Genomic DNA, 22,775 nt, shown 5'->3' with positions numbered 1-22,775 from the left:
AGTTGCCTGGCTGTGGGACTTCTCAAGGCCACACAGCCTCTCTGAGCCTCAGCTTCCCCATCTGTCAGACACCAAATCCACCAAGTGAGCTCTTTCCACCTCCTCACAGAGCCTGTTCCCTCGTGTGTGTGAGATGGGTACAGTAAGGCACACCCACAAGGCCACATAAACACCACCTGCCTAGCCTCCCCTCCCCCACTGCCCGTGGACTGGTGCCCTCATTTCCAGCCTTTGCTCATTCCTCTGCCTCTTGGGCACCTGCTGACTCTACACCCAGCGTGGTGGGGAACCAGGGGCATCAGAGGCCGAACGTGGAATGAAACAATCCCCACGACCACACCCCCAGATCTCCAGCTGCTCGAGGCTGACAGGCTAGCCCCTCCAGCCCTCTGACCACCCTCCAGGAAGGCGGAATAGCCCCGATTTACAGAGAAAGAACCAGAAACTCAGAGAAAAGAAATAACCACCCATCTACATATACCAAACCAAGATGAAGACTGCAGCCTGGGGGCCCTTCTGTGAGCTCCTCCTACACCCTCCTCATGGGCTATCAGCAAACCACCCTGTACCCTTTCTGAAGAGCCAGGTGCACTGCTTAGGGCCACGGGCAGGACCGAGGGAAGACGAGGAACGTCGTAGGACACACCAGGCTGGAGCCACAAAACTTCCGGCACCTCCTCCTATCCGGCCCCCCAGCCCCTCTCCACACAGCTGATAGGCGCTCAAGTGTAGGTTGAGCAAAGGACGTGCAATGCTGCACCCTCTGGCTGGAGGAGCAGGTGGGCGGAGGGGAGAACCCAAGGTGGGGCATCAGGAGGGAAGGGAAGAACCCAAGCCTTGGCCTGGAGCCCTGGGATCAGGCGTACAATGGCACTCTCCCAGAGGCGCAAACTCAGAGCCCCCAGAGATCAGACGGGACATCAACCAGAGATGCCAGCTGGCTGGCTGGGGACTAGGGTAAACTGGAGGCCCAAGCTCTGTGTAAAGAGAAGCTGTGTAAAGAGCTTCAGCCAGTAGCTGCCACAAAGGAATGTGGCGAGTGTTGCAAGGCTTCTGAGTTATCAAAGGAAATCAGAAATCTGGGTTTTTACAGAAACAGACTCACAGACGTAGAAAACAAACTCACTGGTTACCAAAGAGGAAAGGGGGGGTGGGGGGGGTGGATAAACTAGGGGTATGCGACTAACAGATACACACTACTGTACATAAAATAAACAACAAGGATTTACTGCATAGCACAAGGAACTATATTCAATACTTTATAATCATCTATAATGAAAATAATCTGAAAAATATGTATTTTTTAAAATTATATATATATAATTACATATAGATAACAATATATATACATTACATATATATAACTGAAAAAAAAGAAATTGGGTTTTTTTTTACATAAAATCTCATGGTTGCAGATGCTGGCGATGAATCCAAAATAAATTTTAAGCAGTTCTCCTACCAGTGCTCTGGACTCACTGCTGTGTGGCCCTGAGCAAACCATTTAACCTCTTTGGGCTTCAACTGTCATCTGTAAAGTGGAAAAATAACACAGGGTATTGTGACAATGAAGTAAGACAAAGACAAAGATGTATACTTTGTCCATATTAATGATAACAAAAAGCAACACTAACAATAACAGCTAATGTTCAGGGAGTGCGAGGCACTGTTCTAAGTAACATCAGTTAATGTCATTTCATTCATACTATTAGATAGGCATTTTTTTGAACTGTGTATTTTGAAACAGTTTCAAACTTTCAGAAAAGTTAGATGAAAACCACAAAGAACTCTCCTATACTTTAATTCATATTTGCCTATTTGTACCATTTTGTCTCACTTTCTTTACTATCTGTCTATACACATGTTTCTCTTTAATATTTGAGAGTGGTTTGCCTACACTGTGAGCCTCTACCCCTAAATACTTCAGTGCATGTTTCTGAAGAACAAGGACCAATATAGTTATCAGGTCATTTAATATTGACACACTACTTTAATCTACAGTCCATATCCAGTTTCATCAGCTGTCCTAATAATGTCCTTTATGTAATTCTTTTCAGCCCAGGTTCACATAACTGCATTTGGTTGTCACGTCACTTTGGTCTCTTTTAATCTGGAACTGTTCCTGGCTTTTGAGATAAGTAGTCTGATTCTGTCTCCATTTTATAGATAAGAAACTGAAGCTCAGAGAGGTTGAAGCCCCTGCCCAAAGTCACACAGCTAGGAAATGTTGAGCTTGGACTCAAGCCCAAGAGGTTCCCTCCAGAGCCTGTGTTCTTGTCCTCCAAGCATAAAAGCTTGCAAACAGTAACCTTTGTTGTTAATAACTGAAAACAGTGGTTCCCTCTGCAAACAGGTGGATGGCTGATCACAGCCACCTCACTCAGCAGGTGGTCATTAACTGAAGGGGTGGCCTCCTGTGCACACACTGGCTGGACCTCCTGCTGCCAGCTCCCCACACTTGGCAATGGCCCTGGCCCAAGGCCCACCACCCCACCCTGTGGGGCCCCATTTAGCTCCCTCTATACAAGCTGGGCGGTGGAGAGCTGGAGGGGCCCACAGCTCCTACCTTGCTTTTTCCCCCTCTTAAAGTGACAGTCCAGGTACAAATGCCCATGTCCCAAAATCAGAGCAAGGCAAATACCCCAGGGACAGAGCCTGAAGTCAAAAGGGCCCTCAGGCCATGTCCCTGACCCACAGAGCACCAGACTGAAGGGGACCCCTGAGGTCAGTTGTCCAAGAGGGGGCTGAGCACATCCTAAGACACATGACGGAGTTGCACTGGAGAGGAGGGTTTATAGGAAGAAGGAATAGCAAAAGGAAGGGCTGGAGGTGGGAGCGGAGCTCTCGCAGCAAGGACTCAGGACTCCAGGGCATCACGCAGCCTGTGTTGCGTGCAAAGAGGACCAGGAGGCTGCGGGCTGATCCCACAAACTCAGCTTCCTCAGGGAGGACCCACGTGGATGTGGACTTGTCCACTCTTCTCTGGCCAAAGTCCCTACCCCCAATTCCAACCTAGGCCGGGCGGCATCAGCTTAAAAAACCACTCTCTTTGGTTCCCAGATGGGTGTGGCTCAGGGCCTGGAAGCTGCCACCAACCTTGCCTCCATCACCTCTAGCTCTTGCCCACCCACCAGCTAGGCCCCATCAGATAGCTCTCCAACAGTTGGTCGTGAGCCACAAATACCAGCAGACTCACAGTGGGAGAGGCAACACTGTCAACAAGAAGTTTGCAACTTCTGCCTGAGCTCCAGGCCATTCTGTAGACTAATTTGTGCTGAAATATCTCAAAATCCTGGGACCTTCCCTTTGGATGCCCTATTAAATTCGGAAGTTTACCGACCTCACCTGCAAACCCAATTCCAAGTTTCAGAAGCAGAACAGCTCTTGAAAATTTTCCAGAACAAACAAAAAACGGAATAGTTTTGCTTTTCTTCTTCATTGTAGACAATTTTGAAAATACAGAAGGCATGAAGAAATAAGAAAATGACCTATCGACAAACTCTTCCAAAGATATCACAATGAAGACCCCTCCGCCCATCCTTCTAGTGCACAGACCGGCCTGCCTGCTCTGTGAGCCTCTCTCTACAGAGGTGTTTGGGGTCAAGGTGCAACCACTCTGTCGCCCCTGTTGGCAGGGGGCAGTGACCACGCCTAACTCACTTTTCTGCCTCCTACCAGGGCAGGCCGGTCGAGGCTCCCTTTCTGGAGTTAGCCACAGAGGCAACATAAGCCGTTATCCCCCCATTAGCAGTCCCTTTGAGCCCAGCTGCAGAGGAAGGGGATCCAAGAGGTGAGGTCAGCAGCAAAGTCCAGAGCATCTCCTGGTAAGCAGTAGGAACAGGGGGAAGAGAGGTGGGCAGGTGGGTGGGCAGCAATGTGCTCTACCCTTGAGGGGGATTTAATGCGCTCACTTAAGACTGCCTGCTGGGATGGGATCAGGCTCCCAATGGGTACTTAGTCAGACTCCACCAGAACCAGGCCAAAACGGGATGGGAAGACCAGAAGGCCAGGCCCTAGTCCCCACTCCAGGCCTAACTTGCTACAAGACCTTCAAGCACTTCAGCTTTCCCACCCATAAATGGTGCTCGTCATTCTGTTCCTAACAGGATCAAATGGTACAAGGGACATGCCATGGCTTTGTAAGCCATCTGGCCTGAGAAATTGGAACTCTCCCACCTCTTTCAGCCTTCCTCCATAAAAGGTCCAAGAGCAACCGCTCTCAAAAGCCCAAGGGCATCGAGGGCTGAGGAAGAAGACCCAGCCTCTGAGGATCCCAAACATTCAGCACTGGGGGAGGCAGCTCCAAAGGTCACCCTGTGGACCCAACTCCATGCCCCAGACCCAGCTGGCCACCCCTGTGGGGCTTCCTCACTACACTGGGGATCTGCCCCTATAGCTCCAGGTCCACAGCGGGACACGCTCACCTCTCCTAGGAGGGCACCTGCCCACGTGTGAGAGTGGTGATTGATTGAATGCCAGAGGCCCTCATCTCTGAGCCCAAAGCCCCAACCTGCCAAGTGCCCTCAGCCTCACGCCCTGAGACCATTGCAGTCCTGCTGGTCATTCGTTCGTTCATTCATTCATTCATGCTTCTGTTGACCATCATCCTGGACCAGGTCTGAGGAGGCTTCAGCAAGCAATGAGGGCCCTGAACCTAAGGCCAGTCCAGATCTGGCCATTCCAGGCACAGCCTAACCACCAAGGGCACCAGTGGTCCTCACCTTAAAGGCTCCACTTCTAGTGAAAGGGCCCAAACTCTCATTTTCCAGCTCTGGCTCTGGGACTCAGAAAGAACACGAATTCTTCGCCTTTGAGGAAGGGGACCCGAGATATACACCAGGAGAGAGAACAACTCCAGCCCACACTGAGAAAGGCTCCATCATCTCACCCCCAAGCAGGGATGGTTACCATGCCGTTCGCGTAAAAGGGTAGGTTTCGGGAGTGTCCCAGTGGGGACGCAAGCCAGAGCAAACGCCTCACCGGCTCTCCCATCTACACACCGCCCCCCTTAACTGGTGAGGCGTCCTGCTCACTGTGGCTGTGACTGGACTGCTTCCAATCCCAGGCCGTAGTCTTGCCCTTACCTGAGCCTTCTCCCTTTGAGTTATTTTTTACTTTAAACAGACCATATTGACCCTCCTGGGGCCCCTGCCTTGCCTGAGTCTGAGAAACCTGAAAAACCAGCCCCTCTTTTTACCATCATAAGCCAATGGGCGTTCCAACAGAGTGGTCGGAGCGTGCCAGACCCAGGGGGGACGCAGAGCCATGTCCCTCAGTGAGGTCTCAGTCTTGTCATCCGGGAAGTGGGGTTGGGCCCCAGTTCCTGCGCTGAGGTCCTATGTGGGAAACGTCTCCCCGCAGTGCCTGAGCGAGGGGGCATCTGAGAAGACCCACCCCAAGCTTGGGCCAGAGAAAGAGCAAGGCCGGGGAACGGGGCGGGGGCGGTTCCGCGGGGCGGGGGAAGGGGGCAGTCGGCCGACCCCGCGCCTCTCCCCGGCTCCCGAGGCCCGGGAAGGCAGGCCGAGCGAGGGGCCCGGCTGCAGCCGCCCACGCCCACCCCTCCGCTCGGGTGCTGCCTGGCGGGCGAGCAACGAAAAAGCCGCAGACGCCCCCCACGCCGAGGCCCTGCCACGCGGGGGTCCAAGGACCTGGCCGGCGGGCGCGTCCCCAGGCCCCGAGCCGCGCCGCGCGCCCCCTCGGTCCGGCCCGCCCGCCGCGCCTTTCCCCGCCACGGCCGTCCGGACCGCGCTCACCTGCCGCCGTCGTCGCCGCCGCCGCCGCCCCGCTCCTGCGCCGGCCGTCGCCGCGGCCGTCGCCGCCGCCGCCGCCGCCGCCGCCGCCGCCCGAGTGGGCGCGCCGCCGCGGTCGGGATCGGGCTGTGCGGGCGGGGGCGGCGGAGAGGCCGCAGGCGCCCCCCGCTGGCCGCCCGGCCCAGCCCGGAGCTCCGGGCCCCGGGCCCCGCGGCCGGGAGGGAGGGCGGCCCCAATGCCCCGGCCCCCATTCGGGCGCCGCGTGCCGCCACCCTACTCGGTTTTCACCAGAAACGCGGAAAACGCACAAGCATCCCACAGCCGCCGCCCGCCTTCCCACGCGGGTGTGGGAGCGAGCGGCCAGGCACCCTCGGAACGTGAGCAGAAAACAAAACCTTTTCAAAACACATTCTCTAACTCAAGGCCACGCACGTGTTTGGACGCGCCAGGTGCAGCCCCAGCCCCGGAGGAAAACACTTTCTAGCAAATTCTTTCAGCTGTTTCTGCTCCAGATTCCCATCCCACCCCCACCAGTAACGCCGTTTCTAGAAGGACCCATGGACTGTGGTCTAGTGCCCTCCTGCCAAGATGAGGGAAACTAGTCGAAACCTACTGTCTCACTCAGGCCTTAAACTCCTAGGGGTCCGGAGGCGGGAGCTGCCCCAGCACCCGCGAGATTCAGCCCTTTATTGACCTTCTTCTCGGGCACCAGGAAGACCAAGCTCGCTTCAGAAAGTAGTTGTCCTCAGAAAGCAGGTACCGAACCTCGTCGTGATCCCACTCACCGCTGCCTACAACCCGGGTGAGGCCCCGGAGCTGGCAGCAAAAAAATCTGTCCTGTTTCCGAGGAACCCAGGCTGGGAGAACAAGAAATCCCTCCTCTGAGTCACCACTGGGAGGGACAAAGGAGGCTGACTGAAGGGGTAATCAAGAGGAGGAGGCATTTAACTCATACACCTGCATGAGTTTCTCCCTTCCCACTTGTCCAGAGCGCCCTTATGCCCACCGTGGAATCCCGAGGCTCCCACTTTGCTGAGAGGAATCACGTGAGCATCTGTTATACCCATTTCTCAGGTCCAACCTCAGAGGCCAGAGCCCCACAGGAAAGATTACTGGGAATCTGCAGTTTAACGAGCCCCCAGGTGATCCTATGAGAAGCAGGTTCATGAACTCTGGTCTACTTGGGACCCTGTGGTGGAATCCTGGAGCAAGGTACCACAGCTTACTCCAGGGGGAAGAGACCCTGGATATGTCACAGCCTTGACCCTGCAGTGGGCCTAGAACCCAGCCCAGAGCCCACCTACTTTGGAACAATTATGAGGAATCAGATGATGGGATGCTGGAAGGTGAACATCTGATTTCCATTCCAGATGGCAGGTGGGAAGATCCCAGCTGAAACGTCTGTCCTCAGCAGCAAGCCCTCCCTGGTTCCCTGGAGACTGGTCAGGCACCTCCTTGGGCTCCCACAGCCTCTGGGAGTCCAGACAGTGGCCCTTGGCCCTCTAGGCTGGAGCCCTGGTGCGGTCACTGCTGCTTCCCGAGGGCTCACAGGGGAAGGGCTTCCCAGCTGCTGGGACTTCCCCCCGCAGGAAATGGGAAGCCCTGCAGTGTGCAAGATGGTGGGCACATCTCATGCTCAGCAGAGCTGACTTGGGAGCTGTGCCTGCCTACCTCCTGCAGCCCTTCCTCCTCAACCACCCAGGAAGTCAGGCAACCCACCTGTTTAACCCCAAGGCCTCAAGAACAGTGTGTGTCTCAGCCCCGCAGCAGTGCGTTCTGCTGTGTGAGGTCAGCCCTGGAGAGTGAGGTGGAGCCCTGGGCATGGGATGGCCCAGTTGGGGCTTGCTCTCAGCTGTCTCCCTCCATTGGCCTCTCCATGCAGAGCGCTAGAAGCCTTCTGCCCTTCGTGATGTTGCGGGGCGGGGGGGGGCGGGGAGCTATGCTATGATTTCCCACCCTGTTGTGTGTGTCATCTTTATGCGACTCTGTGACCAACTCTCTTGACAGCGAACAGAAAAGCAGAGCCAGAGAAAGTGAGTTAAGCATGAGGCCTGCAAAAGCGTTTGCCATGAACTGCCAGGATAGCTCCATCACCCCATCAGTGCTGTGGTCACCTCAGTGGCAGTCACCTCCTTGCATACTCAGTCCTCAGTCAGTGATTCTCAAACTACAGCCAGCATGAGAATCGCCCAGAGGCCTGGTGAAAACACACCCTGCCGGGCCCCGCTTCGAGTTTCTGATGCAGCAGGTCTGGCAATGGCTACCAAGAGTTTTACCTTCTACCCAGCTCCCAGGTGATTCCAATGCTGCTGGCCCTCAGGCCAGCCTGTGTAGCAAGGCTCTAAGGCACTGGTCTCCAAATACGGTTGGATCCTATTCCCAGAGATTCTGATCCTGGGGTAGGTCTGCGAATACGCATTATTGAAAAGCCCAGAGTGAGTTTAGTTCATGACGAAGACGGCACTTGAAATCAGAAAGGGAAGGAAGAGCTCCTTCAATCCAGTGCTGAATTGGCTACCGTGGAGGGAAAACTATTAGAAAGCACCTCAGTAACAACAACGGTCAACCAATAGAATCAGATCTTTGTGTATGAAAACAAACCTTATAAAAGAAGATATTTTAGTAATTTTGGAGTGGACAAGTCTGCACAGGAAATCAAATCCACACTGAAGGGCTGCAGTTAAAAGTTGAACGTCTCTCTCCAGGTGAGGGGTCTCCAAATGTCCACATCGAGTATGTTTGTGATTTTAATTATCCACTGTGTTGAAAACCTCCAGAGCACGTTTGTCTGAAGAGTCCCTCATTAACTGCCCCAGGGACAGAGTCCCCCATGGAGGGCCAGCATCTGCCGCTAGAAAACCGTCAGCATTTGTTGCCTGAATGAATTTCTGTGGTAGGCAACAGTTCAGGGGCCTTGATTCACTTGTGTAGGGAGAAGATTCAAAAACCTAAAATAAATCACTACAATGGAAGCTGTGATTTGCTTATCTCAGTAAACTCAACCCTTCTCTTTATCAGGCCAAGCAGGAGAGCATGCCAAGTTGGTGCTTTTGTCATTGCAGTCCTGGTACAACTTCTTCACTCGTCACTACGTGAAGCCGCGTTAGCCTTCCCAGCCGGATGGTCCTTGTCACTTACCGCTAAGGAAGAAGGAGCTTTCTTCTTGCCCTCACTCCCCCGAGTAGCACTTGTCGTGGACAGGTGTTCTTTGGGTACCTGTGGAATGGGCTATGCAGCTATCGATTTTTAATTAGAAAGGGGATATGTACTTCACAGTAGAAAAATGAAACAATCCGAAGGTATGAAGGATTGGAAATCTGTCCTCTCCTTCATGCCACTCCCTGAGAGAATTGACTCTCAAGGCTTGGGATATATTCTTTCTATACCCTTCTCCTTGGCAACCCAATTTTACGTTAGAAAACTCACCAGATTAAATCATTAGGCTGTATACCTTAAACTTATACAGTGCTGTAGGTCAGTTGTATCTCAATAAAATTAGGGGGGAACAATGGTCAGAAAAGATGGTGGACTGAACCCGTTATCTACTCCTGCTGCCTCCTTACACCTACTAAAACAGCAATGAAGGGATTTTTTAAGGCCCATAAAAATGAAGAGAATGAGAGGGGAAGTAAAGAGTACAAACTTGGAGGGTGGAAAGCAGATGGACCAGTGGTACTGACTTGGCAGACACAAGAAACTGAATCACCCACTGGCAGTTGGGAAAGACTCAATCCCAGTTATACTGGAGTAAGCTCCAAAGTCTCCGAAAGTGGAAGTGCTGGGTATCTCAGGAAGCAAGGTAGAGCTCAAGTAAAGAAGGTAGGTTGAAAACCTAAGAAGCAATTAAGAGTGCCAGTCTCTCCCCCACGCCTGACTACCACCGCCCAGCTGAGTACCCCTCCCCAGGCAAGCAGAAATCTGCAGGGTTTTTCTCTAGAAAAGCTAAAATAGTCTCTGGATTGGACCACACTAAGCCCAGCTGTGGGAAAAGAGAAATTTAAAGGGCACATTTATACGGGAAGCTGAGACATACCCCGCCCCAAGCCAGCCCTCTTCTCCACTCAGCTAGTCCCAGGGTGTTGGCAGCCAGACCATTACCCCCAGGCTGGAGGGATTCCCTGGGGAACCCCTGAAGATCCTCTCCTCACCGCCATCAAGCCTGATCACCCTGAGAGAAGCACACAGCTGGCTGCCACACTGAGTGCAGAGCTTCCCACGAGCTTGTTAGGCCCCATTCTTACACATGTGCAGGCAAGCAGAAGACATCAGGAATCCGAGGAAAGCCTCTAACCCAAGAAAGCAGAGTCCAAGACAGCAAGAGGGGGAGAAACATTCACAGAGACTATACAGGCAAACCATAACTGTATCATTAATATCTTCAGAGATTCAAAAAATACATTGTAACCATGAAAACAAATAGGGTACTATTTTTTGACAAGGAACATATGAGGAAAAAAAAAAGAATCCTCAAATGAAAACATGATAGCAGAAATGAAAAGCCAACAGAAGCGTTGGAAGATAAGGTTGAATAAAAAGTCAGAGATGGAAAATAGGGAAGAATAGATAAGAAAATGAGAGATTGATCCAGGAGACACAATAGCGGAATAATTGTGGAGTTCCTGAGAAAACAGAAGAAAGGAAGATAAGAATTCAAGATTTCCCAGTACTAAAGGTCATGCGGTGTCAGATCAGAAGGGCCCGTACTATCTAACGCCCCAGTTCAAGTGACAAAAATAGAACCACCAAATCTCCATAGTTGTGAAATTTCAGACCACTGGGAACCAAAGAGAAGTTCTTAAACGTTTCAAGAGAAAAAAAAAACAAACAAAAGGTTACAACCAGCTTTTCTCACAACAGTGGGAGTGATGAAGGAATGCTTTCAAATCCTGAAGGAAAAATGTTTTCTAACCTAGAATTCCATACCCAGCCAAACTATCAGTGGAGCATAAATGAAGAACAAAGACATTTTCAGATGTTTACTGTCTGTGCACCCTTTTCCAGGGTACTGGAATGTGTGCTAAGGAAAGGAGAGAGTTTATCAAAAAGAGGGAAACGGGATACAGAGAACAGGAGCTGCAACACAGGATACGTGATAGGAATGTCCAGGTGGAGGTTGGACAGACCAGGGTGACGTGTGCACAGGCACAGCAGGCCATAAGCTCCAGGAGAGATGCCTCTGATGCACCTGAGCATTTAGAGAGGCTTAGAAAATTGGCAGAGTTTAGGGTGAATTAATGTGGAAAGCTGAAAACAAAAAACTCCAGGAAAAACAAAAAAACTTGTGCAGAAAAGGGAGTCATATTATCATCCAGCTCAACGGATAAGCACAGCATCTACACAGTCATGATAATGCAACCACTGTCTATTGTGCTAAGCAAAATTCAATACAACTGTGTTGGGAGGTTGGGGCACAGAAGTTTGGGGTTGGTGGGAAGTCAACACACAATTTCAAGAACAAAAAATCAAGAAGTGTATTAAAGGTATATTATTTAGAGACAAGGAGGTAAACACTCCACCCCCCAAAAAAGCGGGGAGGGAGAAAGCAGAGGGAGGGAATGGGAGACAAACTTTTAGAATTATTGGTTTTAAACTACAACACAACTCCTGCTCTGTCCCTATCCACCTGCTTTTCACTTCCTTGGCAGGGCCCCTCATGCCAGCCTGGCTGCCTTACGCACCCCTATCTCCATAGGCTGTTCTGTGTTGCCGTTTCCCCTTCACTTGGGTCTTCCTGTGGAGATGTCTTGCCTACTTATGTGAAAGCACTGTTTCCCTGAATTGGATTTTAGAAAACAAAGATGCATGATGTAATCACCTTTCAACTATTTTGAGTGCTTGCACAAAACCACATTCCTAAAGATACCTGCTGAGTGATTTAAGTACAAAAGTGGTTTGCAACCCACATTGAGCAATCGCTCTTTTGAATATTGATTGACACACCATTTGATTAGGCCACTCGATACTTTTAACCCTCTCCTTTCCCTTCAATTTCATCTTGGCATTAAACACTGACATTTTTATCTCTGATGGGTTTCTCTTCAATGTTTTAATCCTGTGTTTTCAAATTGGAGTCAGTCACTCGCTTTAGAAACACACATATAACACAAATTTATACTATTTACACCCAAATAGATTATTTCACATATTAATTTGAGTTGTTGATGAAAAAATTTAAGTCAATCTAAGAAAGAAATGGTAAATTTTACTTGGGCCAAACAGGATTATAACCCAGGAGACAGGCTCTCAGAGAGCTCTGAGAACTGTTCTGACGAGGTAAGTGGCGGAGTCCAGTAGGGATGTGACTTTGGCAAAGGGCGTACGTGCAACCAAGACACATCTTGGTAGACGGCCGCTGCTAGCCACAAGGAACAAACATCTCAGCTAACGGTTTTCTGAGTATGGGAAGATGCAAGAAACTGGGCTCGTAAAACCTTCTCCTGAAAATATCTGAGGGCCAGTCTCTCAGTCTTCTCAGAGCACAAAGTGCTTCATCTGCTCTTCACGTTGAACTCCTTTCAGGGTGTACTGGGGGTCAGCAGCTGGATGGTGGGCAACATTCTTCATTTTACAATCCCTTGCCTTTTGGTCTTAATTTTGACCAAGTTTGGGGAGGCATTTCGTGACCAATTTGTTCCGTGATGCCAAGAATGCTCGTTCCCTGGTCAGGCAAGGATTTCGCTGATAGGCCACTCAATTTGCTATTACTGGACTAGGCCCTGTTAACAGTAGCCAAAAGCTTCTGGACCACCGGTCTTACTAGTGTGTTACGGTCCAGGAAAGTTCCCTCTTCCCACATCTAGAGTTACACTATTACAATCATTATCTTGCATATTTGATCAACTGTTTCAAGCTGCCTATTCATCATTAATTTTATCTGAGGCTAGTCACACACTGGTAATGCAAGAAACAGTAATCTTGTAAAATAGGCAGAATACAAGTAACATTAGCTAGTAACATTAATAAGGTCGTAAGTAAGTATTTAAGAACTTCTATTAGGTGCAGCCCAGTATACCCCCAGGTCATCTGACCAGTCTGTTCTGCACCAATTGCTCTCTTTCAGGGAAATGATATATTGGCATCGTACAGAAAGTTCACCAAAGATGTCTGCATGTACAAGGTTATTATGACCCCTTACAGGATAGAGAAAGGAATGTTATCTTCTAAGGAGTTACATGGCTGGTACCAGAAGGAGAAAAATTGATCTTTATGGTTGAGTAGGTGTTTCTGCCCTTGGGGAGGTCTCATTAATGCATAATGCAGATGCACAATGCACACCAGAGGGGAGGGAGGAGGCCCAAACAGGCAGAGAAAATTTTTATTTTTAAATTGTCTTGCCATAAAATATGAATTTTTATTGCATCGGCGTTTCTAAATGGTTTTCTTAGACAAGCAAGAAGTATAAAGCATTCTCCTTATAAAGTGAAAAATGGTCCCAATTTAAAAGTCAAAGTTGGTGCGTTCCTAAGCTAACCTGGTAAATATAGAACATCTCATCACAGACTTAACTGAATGATAATGAACACAGATTACGGCAAAAATTCTACAATTGGGCTTCCCTGGTGGCGCAGTGGTTGAGAGTCCACCTGCCGATGCAGGGGACACGGGTTCGTGCCCCGGTCCGGGAAGATCCCACATGCCGCGGAGCGGCTGGGCCCGTGAGCCATGGCCACTGAGCCTGCGCGTCCGGAGCCTGTGCTCCGCAACGGGAGAGGCCACAACAGTGAGAGGCCCCCGTACCGCAAAAAACAAAAACAAAAACAAAAATTCTACAATTGCAGCCTAAGAAAGTGATTTCAAGGAAAGTATCTCCTTAGAAAATGACAGCTCCTAAAGAGCAGGGAGACCACCATCTGGAATTTCCAACAGCTACTGTTCATCCTTTTTCCAACAAATTTTTCCAGCAGATTTTCCCAGCAGATTTTCCCAATAAAATCCAAGGCAGTTTTCTGCCTACTCTTGACCCAAATAGCTGGATCCCTTTTCCTGCCAGAGTTCCCTCTCTTGGCTCACTGTATGATTCATTCTACTCTAAGACAGATAACTTATTTTTAGAGAAAATTTTACGGTTGTTGCTGCTACAGTCACTGAATGGTCTTAAAAGATTAAGTTAGGGGACAGGTGGGGGGAAAATGATCAATAAAACTAATATTTTTTTATCAGTTTTGCCAAGGGCAATTTTTTACGTGGAAGTACAGAAAAAAAGTAACAGGGTGTAGTTTCAGACGACCATGTTGCATTTATAACATTTAAATCCTAGTAAAGGGCTTCCCTGGTGGCGCAGTGGTTGAGAGTCCGCCTGCCGATGCAGGGGACACAGGTTCGTGCCCCGGTCTGGGAGGATCCCACATGCGCAGGAGCGGCTGGGCCCGTGAACCATGGCCGCTGAGCCTGCGCGTCCGGAGCCTGAGCTCCGCAACGGGAGAGGCCACAACAGTGAAAGGCCCGTGTACCAAAAAAAAAAAAAAAAAATCCTAGTAAAAATATCAAAAAGCAACTCATGAAAATTCACCTAAAAGATAAAACTAGGGGAATCTTTTTTTTTTCTCAGTAAAAGTTCAGAAGAAAAAAGCCATCAAACAGCAACACTTTATAAAACGCCTATTCAAGTCAAGCTGAAAAGTACTGGACATTTCATAAGCGCTTATTAGCTTGTAAGAGCCTTGGGGTATCTGACATGTGAATTTACCAAAGCTACTTGCAAGCAAACGTCAGCATATAAAAAGGAACGAAGTAGATCTGTATGTGCGCTGACATGGAAAGATCTCTCTATATGGTAGGAGATTTGCAGAATACTATAGAATGATACCACTTATGTAAAAGGGGAAATGACGCCCTCTGAAATTATATTTGTGCAGATATGTTTATGTGTGAAAATGCATTTCTTTTTAAATCTTAAAAGTATACATCCCAAAATATTAAAGAAGCTGGCTCTAACATGAAGGGATTAAGAGGGTGAAGGGTAACTTAACTCCTTTTATGTAGCTATTTACAAATTACATTTCTTCACAATGAACATACATTCACGTATTTGTTGAGAAATTAAGTAGATTCACTGTGTCTGGGTGTCTGGACAAAAATCATCCTGTATATTCAATTTATTTTCTAATTTACTTTGAGAAATTTCTGGGGTGCTATTTAACAGGATTATACGTTATTGCTTTTTAAAAGAGAACATTTCCAGTAACTGGAGTGGGCAGTCTGGATTTACCAGCCAGTGGCCTACAGACTGCTGAGCTACTCTTCACCCAGAACCAAGCTTTGTAGTCATCCTGTAGCAAACTATTCAGGATTTTCCCCGCCACCACTCAGTTGCGTTCCAGGCAAGCACCACTGGTCCATGCCGTAGGACTGCCAGTTCTGCTCCCTGGGTGAGCGTAATTCTGAACACATGCTTTAGTTGCACTTGATTATTAACCCTGCTTCTCTCTGTTCCTTGGAGAAACTAACATTTTCATTACTCTATTGTAAGAGTCTGTGTAATCTGCTCCACCGAACAAATGGTATCTCAATGTCTTAGTACAGCGAGCGCAACCCCTTACATTAAAGCAAAGAGTAAAACTTGGTTGGTGCTTGCAAATATCCAGATTTGAGGGAGTCCGTCCCCACAGTCTTGCAATGGCTATGGGGAGGCCAAAAGGATATCTTTGGCTAGGACATGGGCAAAAGAAAAAAAAAAAAGCATCTTCGAGCATCTTCCTCTCCACTGCTGGCATTTATAAAAATGAAAACCCACAGAAATGCTATCTGTACAGATACAAGAAAACCTCTTACCAGTCTAAATTGGGCCGTCCTCAGAATTACAAGATAATTTCTTTTTAAAGTAGCTATTCCAGTCTTACATAAAGGCTCATACCAGAGGTTATGAAGATAAAGTACAAAGCCTTTATTGAATTGCAGATTATGAATAATAAACCCGATGGTGAGCACTGGGGGCAGATGTGTGCAGAACTGCAATTTATAAAATTTTTAAGGCAAACAGTTGACATCTTTGAAGAAATCATTGGTAGCTTAAAAAAAAAAAAAGGCTTCCAGATGTGCAATTCATTCAGAGCATTCAGGGTAACTGGTGCCCAGTGATATGACCTCAGGAAATGTCGAGATTTCATAAATCATTTGTATCAAATCTCTTTTTCTGGTAAATTCCTTTCTGCCTCTGCAGCGGTAACTAGACAAGATTGCAAAGCTTTCAAGATGATTCAAGCCTCCAGCACCTCACAGGAGTCCGCATTTCTTAGCACAGAAGGCAATGCTAATCAAAGAAGGAAATAAATAAAAGGTTATTAAAAACAAACACAGGTTCATCAAACTGCTAAATACATGTATCTATGTATATTCCACTCAGAAAAGATGTTTATCTCAATAGTCCTTCACATTTCACATCCAGAAGCTACGCTGGCTGCCACCCATCCTCTCATCTTTAACACCATGCGATAAGACGGTGCTTCTTAGTAGTGAGTACAGTGCGGAGACTCCGATACTTGTAACAAGTCTTTGAATTGTTTTAGGATTACAGGACTTTCAAAAGACTTCTTTAAAAAACAGTGACTGGAAGTTTCAGTACGTAAAAATCAGAGGGAGGGGATCTTAAATTTCAGAGATTATGTTTAGGGACAAAGAGACATGCTGTGAAAAGCCGCAACCAAATATAAAAGGTAATATGGAATGATTTAGGGAACAGCTATGAATTGCACAGAACCCAAGCAGAAAGCGGAAGAGAAATTTAAACTCGAAGAAAGTGGCTGATAACCAAAAATCTCATTCTCTTCGAAAAGTACGGCTGACTAATCCATAAGAGACAAGGACTACATTTCACCAAGTTACTGGCTTTACAGAATGCTTCTCCTGGGCCCCTTTCTTCTCCCCTCCCCACCCACCCCACCAGTGGGTAACGACCAGCTTGTTTTACTTCATAACCTCTCGTTACCACAGCATCTTTAAGATAAAACAACACTCCTAACAAATTCATCCAGACTGTTTCCTTAGTGGAGACCTTCCCTGTAATCAGGACACGTAGAAGCTGCTGCAATGAAAAGAAGCCATGGCTGTGTGGAACCAAAAAGACTTAAATTAAAATGCAAAATTAAGATGATGTGCAAATACCAATCAACACGTTCGCTGAAATACACAAAATAAGAGAACACCTGACTTCCCTGTTAGCATCTGTTCTTACTGACATGGCTAACATGTCTCTCAGTAAATCCAGGAGATACCTCAAGCGTTTAGTCATCAAAGGGGATGCACTATCTATCTCCATTTCTCTGGTTCAGCCTCTTTCTAAAGTGTTACCTCCTTCAGGCTAGTAGACTCTGGACTAGGCTAAACTTAAACTTAATAAGGCACATACTCAAGCAGAAAATATAAAGGCCAAATACTCAGGAAAAAAAAAAAAAAACCCAACCTGACATGAGGAAAACAAACATTAGCACATTAGCAGTTTATGAGCTAAAAGCTGTCCTTAAGTAAATATTTAACTCTGGATATAAAACAGATCAGCAGACTTTATAAGCAATTCCTTTGGTTAATAATTTTGTCAGCATTCAATGTATACAGACATTTAGTTCATTCTCTTTGAAGAAAAAATGTTGCTTAAGGTGTAAAGTCAAGACAACTCACAAGAAGATGGTCGAGAAAAAGGCTCCTGGGTGATGTAGGGTTTTCAAGTCATGCAAGTACTCTCCGGGGTAAAATCTGGCTTGTTTCTTAGTTATGGTAACTACCAAGTAGCATGTTAAAATTCATTCTTTAACATTATTCCACCCATAAATGTTCTGACAAAATTGCAGGCAGTTAAGAGTCTTGAGGTTTAGAAACTGAGACAAGGTAAAGACACCACTTCCAAAGAATTACTTACACGTATCTTTGATCCCACTTCAATGCTACATCATCCTCTCTCTACACACTTCACTAGATGTCACTGATGAAAATTAGGATAAAGAGCAACTGTTAACTATAACTTTCCTACTCAGGTTTAATAGTCATTTATTGAATACTCCGCTCACAAAATACTTTACGAGAATGTTGCTTTCCACTAATTCAATGAGAGTAAATTAATGAGAGTAAGAACTGATGGATAAGCATAAACTCTTCTGATTATTAATTCTGACATTTTAATATTTATCACAGCAAAATTGGGAATATTTTTTATACTTTACCATTTAATGCCTGAAAAGTTAACTGAGAAGCAACCAACTTCCTATCAACATTCCAAGTTAGTGACTGAAACACTGAGAAATCAACAGCGTCTGATAACTGAGGGAACTGCTTGGTTTCAAACTCTAGATGGATATTAAAGTTGAGAAGATACGTCATGAACAATAAAAATAGCAGCAAAACTTATCAATAATACCCATGGTGAGTCCTAGGGATTTCTACAGAGCAACTTAAAAAACTACGTCCTAGTCATCAGGGAGGTCTTTGCAATGGATACATGTCACAGCAATAGGGTCCTGCAGCTCAGAGCAGCCATACTCTCTCGTGACCCACCTACAGTTCAGAACCCCCAAACACTAGGCCATAGCTTAAGGCAATGAAAAGAAAACACAAGGAGATTTAAGACTCCAGAGGAAAAAAGGCTATTAAAAATGCTCTCCCTACCGCACGTGTTTTGCTCTGTGAAGACTTTATCCGGGAATATCTGGAGCCAAAGCAAATGACCTAAATATTAAACCTAAATATTAATGAGAGGCTCAAAATGCAAGGAAATGTAAAACACTCAAAACAGGACAAAAGTATAATATGATCAACTGGTGAAGACTGGAGGGTGACTACATGTCAAACCAGTGGATCCCACAGATCAGAGCTAGACTTGCAAGCCACGCGCAACATCTCCAAACAGATCAAAGACACTAAAAACTGGGCACCCTCACGGACACCTTCAAAATGGAAGAAAAAATGCATTGACCTTTATCATCAAAGCATAACCACTCAGGTTTTGTGCTGACACCTCTTTGACCCATCAGCACCTCTAAAAACCAGTATTTTGAAAAGTTTATTATGACTTTTTAAGGAGCTTCCACACCAGCCAGGTACACATACGCCACTGCCAGAGAAATGTCACCACAGTGAGGCCGGATTTGTAAAACCCCATTCTACAAGTACTAGCAAAGGCAGGTTATGACGCATGGATACGGATGGACTACAATATTTAAATGGCATGTTTCTGACATAGTCACAAAATCTTTATAGAAACTATTTAAACTCAGAAAAGAAAAAAGACAGGAGTCAAATACAGAGATGAAATGTACAAAACAAATGAGCAGGCAAACTAAAAGTTCTTGAAAGTATTTTACTTCAGGTTGAAAAATGAACAGCTTCCACACCGTTCATTGCAAGATACACAGTATTCACGAATACAATGCTGGTCATTTGAGGAAATGTACACACCTCAATTTCTCCTTCATGCTTTTCTTTTAGAAAGATACTGTTTACCAAAAAGAAACGTCAGCAGTACAGGAAAAACTATTTTCCCAATAAATTTACGAAAACCTAAGATTCCCAATGGAATCAAGATTATCTTCCCGCTACCACCACCTTAATATAATCACATGCTTATTGAAACACTAATATCTGCACCCTAAGAGTACATTTACTTTCAACAATGAGGGTGATTCTTTAAAAAAAAAACTTCAGTGTGGTAAATGTAACATGGATCTCTGCAAGTATTAAGTGTCTGAAATAGGCAGCTAATACTGGATTTAATATTATTTTATAAATAATTGTTCCCTTAGCAGTAAACATAAGTTTACACATTCACAATAGTCCTAGAAAATAAATACTGTGATTATGCACAATGTTATGACAAACTAGTTTCAAAAAACAGAAGCTCAACATCTTGATAAAAATTCTGATCAGAATAAAATGTGACTCTAAAATTTAAAACATTGTCAAAATAACATCACATTTAAAATCTTCCACGGTTTACACAAGTATTATGAACTTCCAGTTTTGGAACACATTTTTTTGTTGTGAATTAAAATACGAACTCATTGAAAATTGTTAATTTCAGTGATGACATCAGTTTTGGTCTTATTTTAGCATTATTTTCTTTATAAAAAGTTGCACTAAATGTCCATTAATGGTCTGATTGGTCTTCAGTATTTCATAAACATACATAAAAGAAATTCCTAAAAGCCAATAGTACTTTATATGTATATATTTATAAAAGAATCTCATCTCAGAAATGGCTGTAATTAACAGAGCCAGACATAGTGATGCTGAACATAAAGAGTGTTCACCTTGAAAGAAAGCATTTTCAGAAATATCACTTACATTCTATTAAATACTTCCAACCGAGTTTCAAACTCAACATGTGATGAATAACAGAATTATACATCTCATTTGCACTCAAAACTGACCATAACCAAAATTTACAGCATGATTGAAACAAGCCAATGTTTAAAAAAGTTTTAATTAAAGATAACAATTCCATGAAAGGAGAGGATAAAGAATGGGATGACAAGAAGTATTTGGTCTTAATAAGGCAATACAAAATAGATCCATTATCAAAGACCATTTAATTTTTAAAGATCAACAATACCAAAAGCATAAAGTGGAGTATAAGAAAATAGTTTTTTATAAGTATGATTTAATTAAAGCTGTTTACAGTTATTCTCTCCCACAGTAGTTAAGCATGAATTTAAAAAAGAATAAGAGATGAGAAAAACAAGCACACGCAGCACACAGGGTTAGAGGAGCCAGCATGCAACGTCTGTGGAACTCGAGGTTTCCCTGCAACAGGAATGGGACCAGACGTGGGTGGCCTTTTTTTTTTTTCCTATTAGGAAGAAAAGAAAAAAAAAAAAAGACTGCAAAGGAAACAAACACAAAGTCATGTAATTGCCCATTGCCCAAGACGACAGCACTATAGAAAACAGTTGCAAGTCAATTCTTAGAGATGACTAGAGATTTTTCAGTGTTTACACAAAAGTACATAGTACGTATGTTTTTTTTGTTTGTTTTTTGTTTTTTTACAAAATAAAGTAAACGTCATTTGCCACCATAACCTTTTCTTTAGAGAGGAAAATTTTTGCAGCAGGTCACAAGGGTTCTATTAAGTCATTTCAATGTTGAGGAAACAAATTGAGTAATAGAACTAATCACTTCCCTATAGATGGATGTTAAGATGACAATTCAGATTATTTTTCAAACTAATCCTGAGAAAAATCTGTTTACAATTTAAACAGTAATGTTATGTAAAAAGTATTAACAAATCCACTATTACAAATATCAATTTCCTATATGGTCATCTATATATACACACAATAAAATGGTAAATATATGCAAAAATATTAAAAAAAAAAAAAAACATGCACAGATCACTTTCCCCTTTGAAATCTGGACTTCCTATAAGATACCTGTGTTTTCCTTCCCCACCCCATCCTCTGAAATTGTTTCTTGTTTCTGTCACCCTACCCACACTGAATACTAGTCCCTATAACTCTGCATAAAGCCAATGAGAAATAGATTTATTTTACATTCAAGCTTTAAATCTTAAAATGACCCTGTTATAGCATATGACTTATCAAATGAGCAGCCTTTTTTTCCCCCCTTTTTTGCGTGCTTTTTGTTTTTGCAGTTGTCAGTCTTCATGATCCATTCCGTGGCGAGCTGGGAAAAAACGCAGTTGCTAAATCAACGTCTGAACAGTGTAAGGCTCCCGAATGTTTCCCAGGAGTCCCTATCCAACTGTCCTGAGCATGAGATCATTGCACACAGAAGACAGTCCATCGTACAACGCCGACTATCTACAAAGGTCTGAGAGGGGGGCGTCCCTCTTGTGTTTCCTCTTTTTGCCATGGTAATACTGATTATTTGATTTGCCTTGATGTTGTTTGTTTGTCATCAAGGAACCATGGCTTGTTTGGGTTGTACCTTGGAAGCCTTTGCTGGAAGAACGAAAGAGCCTTGCTGATCCATGCTGCAGAGAAGGAAAGCGGTCAAAAAGACATCAGTATTGCAGATTCAACAGAGCACTGGCTAAGACCTACCTCGGGGAGCTTTCATAACTAGGAACACGCTGACTTATCTAGCAGGCAGAAAACGATGCTACAGGGGTTAACTCTCTCGGGCTCTAAAACTTTTAAATATCAAAAAACATAGACCACTTCTTCTGTTAAGAAGAAGCCCTGTCTTCTTAACAGAGTATATGCAATGTAAGGCTTTTCTTAAGGAGCCTATCAACCGATACACCACGTAACAAATGGCATTACTGGAAGAAGCTGTCAGACATGCAGGTGTGTTGCCAGGTCAGGGGTCATCACAGCCGGCCACTCCTTTCCTGCTATCACGTGTCACTTTAATTGCCATTTCTAAACGAGTCTGTGTTTGGTGCACATGACTACAGGTAAAGTGGATTCTGCGAGTCAAGTCACACATGAGGTGACTGACATTAACAGTCAATCTGTACTGCCAAGGGGCCTTCCCCAGGGTCCCTGATGTACTGGGAGAGGGTGTGATGGCCTTAGGCCAGAGTCTAGTACGAAATGACTTCTTCCCCTCATTTTGATTCATTATTCACGATGAATAAAATTTCAGGCAACTGAAAAACTTCCAATAGAGTGTCTCTGTGGCCTTTTTAAGTCAAAGCTAAAGCTAGTCAGCTGACCATGGCTGACTGCTGTCTGATCATTTCAACACAGGCAACCAGGTATTGAATTTTAAAATAAAAAAGGATACATTATTCCCAGATGTGCACAACACTGCAATGAGGTCATGCAAAAACTTCACGTGAGTTTACTTCAAGTACAGCTGAAACTTCGTATAACTTGAAGCAATTTTTTTTTATGCTGAATCTGTAATAAGGTGGGTTGGCCGGGACATCTTATAAGGACCAGGTGCTAGATTCCCACAAAGGTTTATGTTACAATGGTGTCTCACAAAGATCCTCAGGACATCCTGTTACTAGAAGCACTGTCATGCTTTGGCACCTCTTAGAACAAAATATGTTTGTTTTTTAACCTAGAGCTTTCTTTAAACCCATAATGTGTATGAATACATATGTATATATGTACATGCACGTACAAAACTCTA

At 45.3% G+C, this 22,775-nt stretch overlaps 1 protein-coding gene across 3 annotated transcripts in view; it reads right to left on the bottom strand.

Moving 5' to 3' along the window:
* Positions 1-19,089: 19,089 nt before the first annotated feature.
* TENT4B (terminal nucleotidyltransferase 4B) overlaps positions 19,090-22,775 on the bottom strand; it is a gene marked incomplete at its 5' end in the record, with an annotated part of 61,349 nt that continues 57,663 nt past the window's right edge. For all 3 annotated transcript variants that reach the window (XM_082677960.1, XM_082677961.1, XM_082677962.1), the window contains one exon: positions 19,090-21,663. In XM_082677960.1, the coding sequence (XP_082534086.1) occupies positions 21,487-21,663 (177 nt within the window). In that variant the 3' untranslated portion in view covers positions 19,090-21,486. The remainder of the gene's footprint in view (positions 21,664-22,775) is intronic.

Source organism: Grampus griseus (genome assembly GCF_964374135.1).
Source record: "Grampus griseus genome assembly, chromosome: 19".
Lineage (NCBI taxonomy): Eukaryota > Metazoa > Chordata > Mammalia > Artiodactyla > Delphinidae > Grampus > Grampus griseus.
Note: the sequence above shows the minus strand (reverse complement) of the source record. Positions and strands in the feature narration are given on the sequence as shown.